The 11,882-nt window shown below is 46.1% G+C and overlaps 2 protein-coding genes across 5 annotated transcripts in view; one reads left to right on the top strand and one right to left on the bottom strand.

Annotated features, from left to right (window-relative positions):
* Positions 1 to 2,658: 2,658 nt before the first annotated feature.
* uxt (ubiquitously-expressed, prefoldin-like chaperone) lies at positions 2,659 to 8,686 on the bottom strand. Of its 3 annotated transcripts, XM_030055431.1 has the most exons (7): positions 8,491 to 8,661; positions 8,337 to 8,457; positions 7,269 to 7,350; positions 6,415 to 6,482; positions 5,867 to 5,974; positions 5,045 to 5,108; positions 2,659 to 3,221 (listed from the first exon to the last, which is right to left on the bottom strand). In XM_030055431.1, the coding sequence occupies exons 2-7, from the start codon at positions 8,417 to 8,419 to the stop codon at positions 3,159 to 3,161; spliced, it is 468 nt and encodes a 155-aa protein (XP_029911291.1). In that variant the 5' UTR covers positions 8,420 to 8,457; positions 8,491 to 8,661; the 3' UTR covers positions 2,659 to 3,158. The 3 variants fall into 3 exon arrangements, with proteins under 3 accessions (XP_029911291.1, XP_029911292.1, XP_029911290.1); XM_030055432.1 differs by having other exon boundaries at positions 6,415 to 6,479; positions 8,337 to 8,686; XM_030055430.1 differs by having other exon boundaries at positions 8,337 to 8,661.
* A 396-nt stretch (positions 8,687 to 9,082) lies between these two features.
* Positions 9,083 to 11,882, top strand: part of cdk20 (cyclin dependent kinase 20) — a 5,473-nt gene continuing 2,673 nt past the window's right edge. Inside the window, exons 1-4 of one of the 2 annotated variants that reach the window (XM_030055418.1) lie at positions 9,083 to 9,446; positions 10,519 to 10,604; positions 10,896 to 11,009; positions 11,841 to 11,882. The exon at positions 11,841 to 11,882 is cut by the window's right edge and continues 147 nt beyond it. In XM_030055418.1, coding sequence (XP_029911278.1) covers positions 10,530 to 10,604; positions 10,896 to 11,009; positions 11,841 to 11,882 — 231 coding nt within the window. In that variant the 5' untranslated portion in view covers positions 9,083 to 9,446; positions 10,519 to 10,529. Of the gene's footprint in view, positions 9,447 to 10,515; positions 10,605 to 10,895; positions 11,010 to 11,840 lie in introns of both variants that reach the window. The other variant, XM_030055419.1, reaches the window with a different exon arrangement.

Here is an 11,882-nt window from a genome sequence, read left to right as displayed (position 1 = left end):
AATAACGTGCATAAAATGAACAAAAAGTGGTATTTTCAGTGGGTATTTCAAGTACCTCTGCATCTTCATTTATGTTTTATTTTCCCATTTATTTATTTATTTATTAAAGCAAAAATGTATGAGTAAGATGGCAGTTTTTATTTATTTATTTTGTTTATTATCTTAGATTCCCTTTTATTAGTCCTTTCTCTGCCTTGTTTGAAAAGTCTCCAGTGGACTGGGGGGTTAGTCTGCATCTAGCGCTTGGTGCATTATATGCTGAAGGTCCTATCGAACTGTGATGTTCATGTGAAATGAAGCCAACTGAGGCTAAAAGGTAAACACCATGTTAACCCTTCATTTCCTAACAGTCACAGAGACTAAAGGTGAGCCAGAGATGCCCGGAGCGTGGAGGGACCCTCTGTGTTTTCATACGGTTTCTGTTGCTGTGTTCAGTGACACCTGCATGAGTTTTTAGGCTTGGTAAGATGTTGAAGGTAAATTCCTGAGAGCACATTCAGAAAACATTCTCCTCAGGCACTTTTACTTAATTTTTTTACTTTGGACAAATTGCATGAGTTTTCCTGTGGTCGGGGTTAAAAGTTATTGGAGTGGGTGTGTACCAGCTGTTAGGTGTACATAACATGATTGGGTAATCATAACAGTTGACTGACAGCCGTGATAACCAACAGGAAACCGATTAACGTAAATTAAAGACAGAATGAGCAAAGTTGTCCTTAATTAAAAACAGCAGCCTGATGCTGGATCGCTGCGGTGCTGATTTATATCAGACTCATCTTCTCTCTGCTGAGCTGAAAAAACTACCAGAGGAACAGACGACGCCTTCCCACAATCCTTTGCAAAATTCCTGCACGTAGAGCAGCTCTTTCCGATAAACAGGAGCTTCACTTCCCTCCAGTGGGCTTTTACAGCCACACTTCTCCAGGTGAGAGAGTGAGAGTTTGCGCTTTTATTGTGAAGGTAGAGCCGCCTTGCTTCCGGCAGTGTGCTGTGTGACCGCCTGTTGTCTTTTTGTTTTTTGTTTGTTTTTTGTTTTGTTTTGTTTTGGCGGGACTGTTGTGGCAGGGCTGATGACGTCACTGAAAGATGATGCTCCTGCTCCCTCTGTGTTTTCCTCAAGGCTGAGCAACACACACACACACACACACACACACACACACACACACACACATCCCATGCTGGGACAGGACACAGACCCCCCAGAGGTGTCCTGGATCCTATCCCATCCCAGAATGTACTAGGTGGACGAGGCCATTCATTCATTCCCATGGAGAGCAGAGAGCGGACAGCGGGAATCAAACCTGCAACCACATGGCCTGATCAGCCTGTATGACCAATAATCAATCACACTGATGGATATCTGAGAATATCAGTCCGCTCGGAGCCAAAGACGGTTTCTCACAGTCAAATGAGCAACCAAACTGACTAAGGCAGTGTGTGTGTGTGTGTGTGTGTGTGTGTGTGTGTGTGTGTGTGTGTGTGTGTGCATGCGTGCTCCTGATGGGAGGCTATTTTAAGAGCCATCTCTCAGCTTCTTTACGCCACTAGCTCTATTCAGCATCCAGTTTCCATGACAACCGCATCCGTGGCGACAGAGCAGCCCGGGAGGAGAGCGGGTCGTTACAGCAGCAGGGAAAAAGACAGAACCACGTCGAGCTTTTCATTTTTATTCATCACACAAAGATTCAGCTTCCAGACGCTTCCTGAACACAGAACCAGAAGCAGAACCAGCAGCGTAAACACTGCTGATCCACGACGAGGATCGATCATGGGAGAAAACTGATCAATTATTATCTCTAATATCGCAACAGTTTCTCAGAATCTGTCTGTTCCCCTTTAAACAGCCTTCATCTGTTCATTAGAACCAGAGGAACCAAAAAGAGCCAGTAGGAACCAGTAAAAGCCAGTAGGAACTGGAGGATCCAGTAAGAATCAGTTAGAATCAGGGAGAACCAGTAGAAACCAGTTCAAACCAGTGAGGAAAGAAGTAACCAGCAGAAACTAGTTGGAATCAGGGGAACCATCAAGAACCAGAGGAACTAGTAAGAACCAGTTGGAGCCATCAGGAAAGAAGGACCCAGTAAGAACCAGTTAGAACCAGTAGAAACCAGTTGGAATCATCAGGGAGGATGGAACCGGCAGACACTAGTGGGAATGAGAGGAGCAGGAACCAGAAGGAACCTGCGTTCTGTTTGAGTTTGAGTTTGTTCTTTCTGGTCTGTGTGCTTGTTGTCTGTTATCATTAATCTGCACCAATCAGAGGAGCTCTCCTAATGTCAGTTTGTCCAATGACAGTAAAGGCTTTCTATTCTATTCCATTCTACTCTGTTCTACTCTGCTCTAGCCTCCCTGCTGGCTGACATCTCGACACCTGATGACTGAAGTTTATTCCTTATTTGTTGCAGATTGTGTGTTATAATAAAGGCGGATGAGCTTCACCCGCCGTGACAGGAAGAGTTACACAGCTGTTTGATTTATTACTGTGACAACTGATTTATATCAGTGTTTATTAAAGGTCAGTGATTCAAACCCAGCAGGGACATGATGGCAAGCAGCCCAGACTGCCAAAACACCATCATCATCATCCTCATCCTCATCCTCATCATCTTCATCAGTCTGGCAGCAGGACGGTCTAAACGACAAATGAAGAGTCACTACTTATCAGAAACAGTTTATTTTTATTGGTTCTTTGTTTTTTGAGATTTGACGATCAAACAGAACCTAAACGCCTCACAACACCACATAGAAAACATCTTCAACCTCACACACACACACACACACACACACACACACACACACACACACACACACACACACACACACACACAGAGAGAGAGAAACCAGTCAAAAATGTTTATACGACTGAATTTCTCAGAGTCTGACACATGCTCTTAGTTTGGATAAGTCACTTCCTGTTTTATCCTCTCTGCAGCTGGACTTGATGAAGAGGAATCACTCGGTCTGGAGTTTGTCTGTCGATCAAACACACAGTGGCTCCTCAGCTTCTTTTCCAACACAAAAAAACATAATTATCCAGAAAACGTCCCTCACATTCAGCTCGCACTGCAGGACAGAGCTCAGTCAAACGGAGACGCTGCCGGTCCAGCTCGACCTCGCCGGCTCCTGTCCGGCTCCTGCAGACTCCAACACCTGGAGGACTACAAAACATCTCTTCCTCTGCTGTCCGGCTCGTCGCTCAGCCCCTGCAGCTCCCGCAGACCCTGCAGAGGAGGAGACGAAGACAGCAGCCAATCAGATTCCTCAAAATCCATCCCCGCTACAGAGACACAATCCTGACTGAGTCTGATGAACATGGTGAAGTGACTGAAGCAGAGTGACACATCATCAGACGATAAAAGATCTATGATGCAAAACTCTTATTGGGTCTTATTTTTTACTCCTTTTTTGCATTTTTTGACGTGAACGACAGTTTCCAGCCGCTCCGCCTCCTCTGATCAATATCCAGAATTTGACCTGTGTGGGCCTCCATACCTGTGACACTTCAGAGCAACAAAAACACCACCAAAACATTTTTGGTGACCAGAAAATCTACAAAAAACGAGTAAATTTTTTTTTTTTTTTAAATGTCTGGAAATTTTTTTTAAAAAAATGTACAAATTACTAGAAATAACTTACTAATGATAAATAACTAATTGTTATTATTGTTAATCACAACTACCATAAAATTGTCAAAAAATTATCCCCCTCCCAAAATCAGTCCAGTCTGACCAGTTCAGCTCAGCAGCTCTGCCATAAACTCTGCCTCTTATCAAAGTGTATAATGTTCACTTTGTGCTGACATTGTGCAGAATGTGTCTCTTTAATTCTGTGTTTATTACTGAGGTTGTAGTTTGCAGAGGTCTGCTACTGGACTGCATTATACTGAGAGGGGTTTCTAGTTTTTTGTCCTCCCTTTTTATATACAGTGAGGGGGGACAGAATAGTGGAAACAGCTGTCAGTAAAGTGCAGCACTAACTATGAGCTCAATGCCAAACACAGAAGTGAATGAACACCTCTGTTAGGGCCCACTCACATTGGCAAGTTTGAGCCCGTATCGTGCTAAAGCCAAAATCCCCCCTCCCCAGTCCCCGGCTGGCCTGCACTCACATTACCTTTTTCCCAAACGCGCCCAAGCACGATTGCCCCCGGTGTGCGCGTCATCACGTTGAAATACGACAACAACAGGCATGGCCCGACGTCATTATAAATCAATGTAGTTCAAATACATCATGTCTTCCTTTTAACTAAAAGACGTTTTTGTTCCTTTTAATCAGACATGGGATGTTTATTTACCTCGACAGTTTCGGAGGTAACTTCCTCCTTCTTCAGAAAGGTCCAACTGACAGCCGGAGCGGCACCTGTCAGATCCGGCAGACCGGGTGACCGGGTGGCCGCACACCGCGCGGTGCCGCGGCCAGTGCCGGCCGGTGCCGACGCGGTGCCGGCCAGCACCAGGTCTGCCGGATCTCCGCACACAGACTGCTGTACTTTCATTATAAACCGACTTTTGTTTATACGCGGTTGCAGCAGCACAACGGACAACAACACAGACAACATGGTTGATTATTGATTGCGCAACGCGGCCATTCGCCGGTAATCAAGCCGCGCACATTAAACAGTTTTGCAGAGGCAGGAGGAAAGTTGCATGATTTACGTCCGCGCACTGCGTGCGTGAACGTGCATGTGCTCATGTACGCGCCCGTACCGTGCAGAAGCACACCCCTTCCAACCGTGCCAGAGCGGGGGAAGTGTACTGTATTCAAGCACGATACGGAGCGATCACACTGGTCAAAGAATCCGGATTTTAAGGGCAATCGTGCTTGGGCGCGGATCAAACTTGCCAGTGTGAGTGGGCTCTTACCGTGACAACAAGACAAGCTGAGCATTACAGGCGGCAGGAGAGGAAACTTTACGGCACAACAGCTGGACTGGATTAGATTAAATTATACAGATGGAGCTGATGAAGTGACACTGAGTGTGTGTACATATACATACATATAGGTGTGTGTGTATAAATATTGAAATAAGTGAGATGCCACTGACCTCCAGCACCATGCGGATGTTGGCTTTAATCTTGGCCGAGTCTTTGGTCAACAGCTCTGTGAAGCTGAAACACGCACACACACACACACACACACACACACACACAAACACGCACACACACACACACACCCCCACAGTTAGTGTGCAACATGTTAGCATTGGCTATTCACACATGATCCAGCTAGCTGCAAGCTAACCTGCCAGGACACAACATGAAGAGGAAAAGTGCTTCTGTGATGTGATGCGTTTCCTGTTTAAACAGGAAGTTTTGGAGCTGGGAGCTTTTTCAGCCACTCTGTCTTGGTATTGTTGTTGGTTTTGTGTGTATTTTTTATGGACCCCATGAAATGGACTCTTACTGTCTTGACCTGATGTGCTTCCTGTTGAAACAGGAAGTTTGGGATCAAGGGGAGAAACACACTTTTATTTTGAAGGGTCAGGTGGATGACAGAGGATATTTAAAGATTTGTGAAGGTTTTATTGGTTGAAATTTTAATTTCCAGCCACTAGAGCAGGATGATGTCACTGTTTGACAAGAAGTAGAGGTCATGTGACGTCGTTTCATGGGGACTTGACGTTTTGACTGAGCTCACTAAAATACACACAGGAAGTAAAACTGACAGGATTTTAATAGAACCAGACTGGAAAGGAACATGTTTCTGCCTGTTCTTTAATAAATCTGTATGTTATGTATGTTCTGACATGAGAGCCTGTCCTGACAGCTGCTGGTGCTGGCCTGCCCCCTGCTGGCGGCTGCCTGTCCCTGCAGCAGTCAAGCCTGTTTCTCTGTGTGTTGGATATGAATATTAAAATGAGATTTACGCGGTGAGCTGCCTGGTCTTCTTGTCGATGAAGCGCAGAGCCTCGTCGTGTGTCATCTCCACGAAGAACCCGTAACCCACCGCCACAAAGATCCTGGACGCATCCTCCCTGCAAGACACGCCACTCCTCATCAGAACCACAGACTGAGAGCGCCGTTTGATCGGCTCAGTCCGTCTGACACTGACACCCAGCAGGGTTTTTTTTTTTTTTTTTTTTTTAAATCAACCTTTACTTAAGAAGGTTGAAAAGGTTTGAAGGTTGAAGGTTTGTCTTTAACAAGCATTTCAGCACAACAAGGTGATGTCAGTCCTGGTTTCAAAGGGTTAATGTTGATTAGCGTCTAAAAATAAAACTAAAGTCTGTGATCAAATGTCGTCCTCAGTCTGACCAGCAGCCAAAAAACACCCAGAGGATTAGTCTGATAAAGACATGAGGGGAGGACAGGAAGTCAGTCTGAGCATCTCAGTGTCATCATTATTGATCGATCACTAAAACCATTAATCGATTGATTAGATCTCATCGTGTGTGTGTGAGCAGCAGCAGCTTACACATGAGCCTGGACGTGGAAGTTACAACCCAGATCCACTTCAGTCTTCAGCTGCTGGGATCCAGACTGCTGCAGACACACACACACACACACACACACACACACACACACACGTTATCATTAATCTGAGGCTCTGAATAAAACTTTAAATGTGTGTGTGAGAGCAGCAGAGCGGCCGCGTGCTGTTTGCTCTGCTGAAAGTAGCTGGTGGTGCGTTTGGTTTGTAGCTGGATGCTAACAGGTTGCCATGGCGTTCAGTGGTTGCTAAACAGGGGTTGCCATGGTGTTCAGTGGTTGCTAAACAGGGGTTGCCATGGCGGTCAGTGGTTGCTAAATGGGGGTTGCCATGTTGTGTGGAGTGGTTGTTATGGTGTTGTATGTGGTTGTGTGGTGGCTGCAAGGCAGTTGCTGTGGTTGGGATGGTTCCTAGAGCATTGCTAGGCAACTGCTGTGGTTGCTATGGTGTTCCTGATGGTTGCTAGGGTGTTGCTAGGCAGCTGTCATGCTGTTCTCTTGGTGGTTAGTAGGGCCTTACTAGGTGGTTGCTATGGTGTTCCTGATGGTTGCTACGGTGTTGCTAAGCAGTCATTTTGGTAGTGTGGAGGGTTGCTAGGGTGTTGCTAGGCAGTTGCTATGGTAATCATGATGGTTGCTCAGGCACTGCTAAACAGATGGAGTGGATGCTGCTCATCAGTGCATCTATCTATCAATCAATAAATCAATCTATGGCTGTGACTGTCTGAGGACACTCAGTGCACCCTGGGTACTCAGGACACAACCTGTGTGTGTTTGACCAATCGAAGTGCGCGATTTGTGTGTGTGTGTGTGTGTGTGTGTGTGTGTGTGTGTGTGTACCTGCAGGCACTCGATGGTGTTTTTTAGCTGGAGATACTGGGCGATTTTCTCATAAACTCCATCTCTCTGCTCCAACACTCTCCTGGTGACACACACACACACACACACAGTCAGAGTTCATTTTATTCTGTCTTTGCAAAGTTAAAACACACACACACACATACACACACACACACACACACACACACACACACACACACACACACACACACACCAGCCAATAATCAGCAGCATTAAAACATTCACTAAATGCTGTTCATTGGTTCCTGGTTTCAGCTCACACTCACACACACACACACACACACACACACACACACACACACACAGGTATCAGATATAAAGCGCAGTGCTGTCGGTCATGCGGTCTGTGTGGACTCACTACACGTGATGCTGAAGCACATTCTGAATGATTTGCTCAAACTGAATGTGAATCAGTTTCACATGTAAACAAACACAGAGCAGACACAACCCACCACAGCGATCAATACACCAGTCATCAATCCACCAGCCATCAATACACCAGCCATCAATACACCAGCCATCAATACACCAGCCATCAATACACCAGCCATCAATACACCAGCCATCAATACACCAACCATCAATACACCAGCCATCAATACACCAGCCATCAATACACCAGCTTAGACAGGAACAGATGAGGGAGAGGAACAGCCGAGGACACGAGGGACGGAGCGACAGACTCTGTTTGGGTCATGATGGAGTAAAGGGTTCTGCAGGTTCTGTTCCTATGAGAACCGAGTGGCCTTCAGCCTGTTCCACCACATCGTGACACACTGCAGCTCCACAGGAGGGTTCCCAGCATGAGAACCCCGGAAACCCCCAGGAACCCTGCACTACGCCACCTGCATGAAGCTCAATACTGCATGTTCACCTGGTTCCCCCTACAGAGGCCACAGAACCTAAAGAACCTACAGAAGCAACAGAATCTGAAGAACTTAGACAAGCAACAGAAGCCCCAGAACCTCCACAAGCTGCAGGACGTTTAAAACTAAAAGAACCTCCAGAAGCTCAGGAGCCTCGGGTGTTCTGCGCGGTGTCACTCACTGCAGGTCTGTCCTCAGCACGTCGCTGATGAAGGTCTCATACTGCAGAACCTTCTCCTGCACCCCGTCAGCCGGAGCCGCCATCTTTACTGCTCCACTCCGAGCGACCACTTCCGGTTCGGAGGCGACGGTTTCCGGCTGAAGCTCGCAGGAAACCGAGTCCTGAACCTTTTTGTTCTCCGGTTTGTTCTCCGGCTTGTTCTTCGGTTTGTTCTCCGGCTTGTTCTCCGGCTCGTTCTCCGGTTCCCTCGCTGCCTCTCAGTCCCCACAGAGTGGAGGAACTTCCGGTCCGCACGGTTACTGAACAGAAGTTCCGGTTTCAAAATAAAAGCTTTTGTTTACGTCAAAAATAAAAGCCAGCTCGCTGAGCCGCCGAGGCAGGGAGAGCAGAGAGGAGGCTCCTGACGCTCCGCCTCCCGTGGAGGAAAAGAAAAACTAAGGGATTAAAAAAAAGAAAAGAAAAAACAGAATAATGACAATAAACTGAGTCCATTCATATTAAAAAAACAAACAAACAAACAAAAAAAAACATTATAAAATGATTCCCCTTTGAAGATGTCACAGTAGATATTTACAGTTTTATTACAGTGAAGCCGTGAGCCTCGAGACTTTAGCAGACAGAATTAAAATCAAACTGAGCTTGAAGTCAACATGAGCGTCACCGTGTTTAGAAAACGTGATGACGTTTCACCGGCGTGCCGCTTCTGTCCTCTCCGTGCCGCGTGCTCCGCTGACGTCACTGTAAACAAACATGGCGGCTCGCTGACGGCCGGTTAGCGGCGCTCGGCTAACATCTAGTTAAACGGGTTTCCTGCGGTTTAACAGCAGATCCACGGGAGGATCCACGGGAGGATCCGCAGGAGGATCCACAGGAGGCCCCGCAGGAGGCTCCACGGGAGGATCCGCAGGAGGCCCCGCAGGAGGCTCCACGGGAGGCTCCGCTGCAGCTGCTGCCGCCGTTCGGACGGCCTGTTTCTGCGGAGCGCGACGGGTTAGCCGTGTTAGCTAGCGGGTTACCAAGGCAACGCCAGTCAGAGGAGCCGCAGAGTCTGTCCCGGCGGCCTCCATCTGATGTGGATGGGATCTGTTCCAGAGTAATCTACCTGTCCAGGTGAGCTGTCAGAGCAGAAAGTTAGAACATGTTTTCTAAAACGTGTCGTCATGTTACTGCCGCCGAGCAGCTTCTGTGTGTTTTCAGTCAGTCATTTGACTGACTGTTTCTGTTTGGTCTTCACTGCGTATAAACCAGAACACATGAGCAGCCTTTCACAATAAAAGCTCTGTCAGCAAAGAGGAGGAGGAACCTGCTTCTGCTTTTTGTCATTTTCCAAATTTCACGATAAAAGCTGCGCCATTAAAAACTGCAGCGAGGACCGTTTAGACTCAACTGGTGAAAAATGTGGAATAAGTGTGGATGATGAGAACCATGTAGACTAGATTTTTACTGCACTACTTCTACTTCTACTGCAGTCACACACCAGCAGAGGAACAGTACTTCTACTTCTACTGCAGTCACATACCAGCAGAGGAACAGTACTTCTACTTCTACTGCAGTCACATACCAGCAGAGGAACAGTACTTCTACTTCTACTGCAGTCACATACCAGCAGAGGATCAGTACTTCTACTTGTACTGGAGCAGCAGTTTGTAGTTTGTCTTTACGGCACTGCTCAGTACTGATTCATGTTGAAGTATTCTCTCCCTCCTCAGTATGTGTGTTATGTTTTGGCTCAGAGGTTGTTCTGTGCTAAAGAGCATCAGGGTCAGAGGAGGAGACCAAACTCGTGCACGATATGTTCACAACCAGAAATATTTTATTGATCCCCGAGGGGAAACTGGGTCAGTGGCAGTTGCGTAAAAATATATCTAAGCTTAAGTGCATTTTTAAGAAATAGAAAAGGAAAGTAAGACATTTTAAAATATGCATATGCATAATAGAAATGTGTTTTAAAAGTGCGTTATGTAAACGTGTGCATTAATCCAACAATAATCTGCACTATTGATTTTTAATTTTGTCGCCTCGTCAGCATGTAAATCTCACAGCCGTCAGTTCTCAGTGTTCACCTCCGCACTCATGCTTGTGTGTGTGTGTGTGTGTGTGTGTGTGAGAGAGAGAGAGAGAGAGAGAGAGAGGGAGAGAGAGAGACAACTGACCTGTGCTCTGTGCTGTGATTGGCCGACAGGTGTTGCAGGTATGGAGCAGTACAGCATTCTGGGCCGGATCGGGGAGGGAGCTCATGGCATCGTGTTCAAAGCCAAACACATGGAGGTGAGATCAGCTGCACAGTTTTCTGTTTTCAAAGAGACACTGTGAGATTAGGCTACATTAGATTACTTTAGATTAGATTAGATTAGATTAGATTAGATGAATTGAAATGAGGACAGTGTGAGACTGAATCAGGATACACAGACACAGACTGATGATGTAGATCATACTCTGGTGTTTTATCCCAGCATGATCAAGTAATATTGTCATGTAATCCTGCACACACACACACACACACTCACACACACACACACACACACACACACACACACACACACACACACACGGTGTCAGACCGGGGAGACGGTGGCTCTGAAGAAAGTGGCTCTGCGGCGGCTGGAGGACGGCATTCCCAACCAGGCGCTGAGGGAGATCAAGGCCCTGCAGGAGATCGAGGACAACCAGCATGTGAGTGTGACAACACACACACACACACACACACACACACACACACACACACACACTGAAGACGTGAGGCTCCTTCATTCACAGATTAATAATAATGGTGATGATGATGATGATGATGATGAAGGCGGTGCTGTCTGTGGCTCTGAAGCTGATGGTGGCTGCTGATCAGCTGTTTGATCAAACTGAGCTGATTCCTTTTTCAAACATGAAGAAAAAGCAGCAAGAAATGACCTGAAAATCAGCAACAAACGAGCAAAACGTCACAAGAAAAAAATGACCTGAAAAAGTTTGAAAAACAGAGAGAAATTATTACAAAGTTATCAAAAAAAAAAAGGGAAAATGTCCAGAAAACTATATTTACAGTTATGATAATTATATATTTACAATTCTGTTACAGGAAAAAAATATTCTCTTTTTTAGCTAATTTTCTGATCATTTTCTTTTTTTTTTTTTTGGTTTAGTTTGAATTTGATGTATTATTTTATTTTTCAGGCCTTTTGCTTTGGTTATTTTAGGTCATTTCCTTGTTTGCTTTTGTTTTTGACTTTAATTTTTTCTCTCTCTAATTTTTGGGTCGTTTTCTTGTAAAGTTTCTTGTAAAGTTTGTTTTTGAAAGAGATAATAATCAGATGATTCTAATAATCATAATAATCAGATGGTTGGGTGTCGGTGGTCTGCGTCACGTCAGCCGGCCTCACCGGTGTGTGTGTGTGTGTGTGTGTGTGTGTGTGTGTGTGTGTGTGTGTGTGTGTGTGTGTGTGTGTGTGTGTGTGTGTGTGTGTGTGTGTGTGTGTGCGCGCACGCTGTGCTGAGACTCTGCCGTCCCGTCAGGTGGTGAAGCTGAAGGACGTCTTCCCTCACGGGACGGGCTTC

This window comes from Myripristis murdjan, chromosome 7, assembly GCF_902150065.1.
Source record: "Myripristis murdjan chromosome 7, fMyrMur1.1, whole genome shotgun sequence".
Taxonomy (NCBI): Eukaryota; Metazoa; Chordata; class Actinopteri; order Holocentriformes; family Holocentridae; genus Myripristis; species Myripristis murdjan.
Note: the sequence above shows the minus strand (reverse complement) of the source record. Positions and strands in the feature narration are given on the sequence as shown.

What these genes read in the sequence shown, in the direction of transcription:
- uxt (XM_030055430.1), bottom strand. Translation starts at nt 8,419, where the DNA reads ATGGCGGCTCCGGCTGACGGGGTGCAGGAGAAGGTTCTGCAGTATGAG. An exon ending in GTGCTGAGGACAGACCTGCA is followed by an intron (nt 7,351 to 8,336) that starts GTGAGTGACACC and finishes GTGTGTCACCAG; the next exon opens with GAGAGTGTTGGAGCAGAGAG. An exon ending in TTCCACGTCCAGGCTCATGT is followed by an intron (nt 5,975 to 6,414) that starts GTAAGCTGCTGC and finishes CGTGTCTTGCAG; the next exon opens with GGAGGATGCGTCCAGGATCT.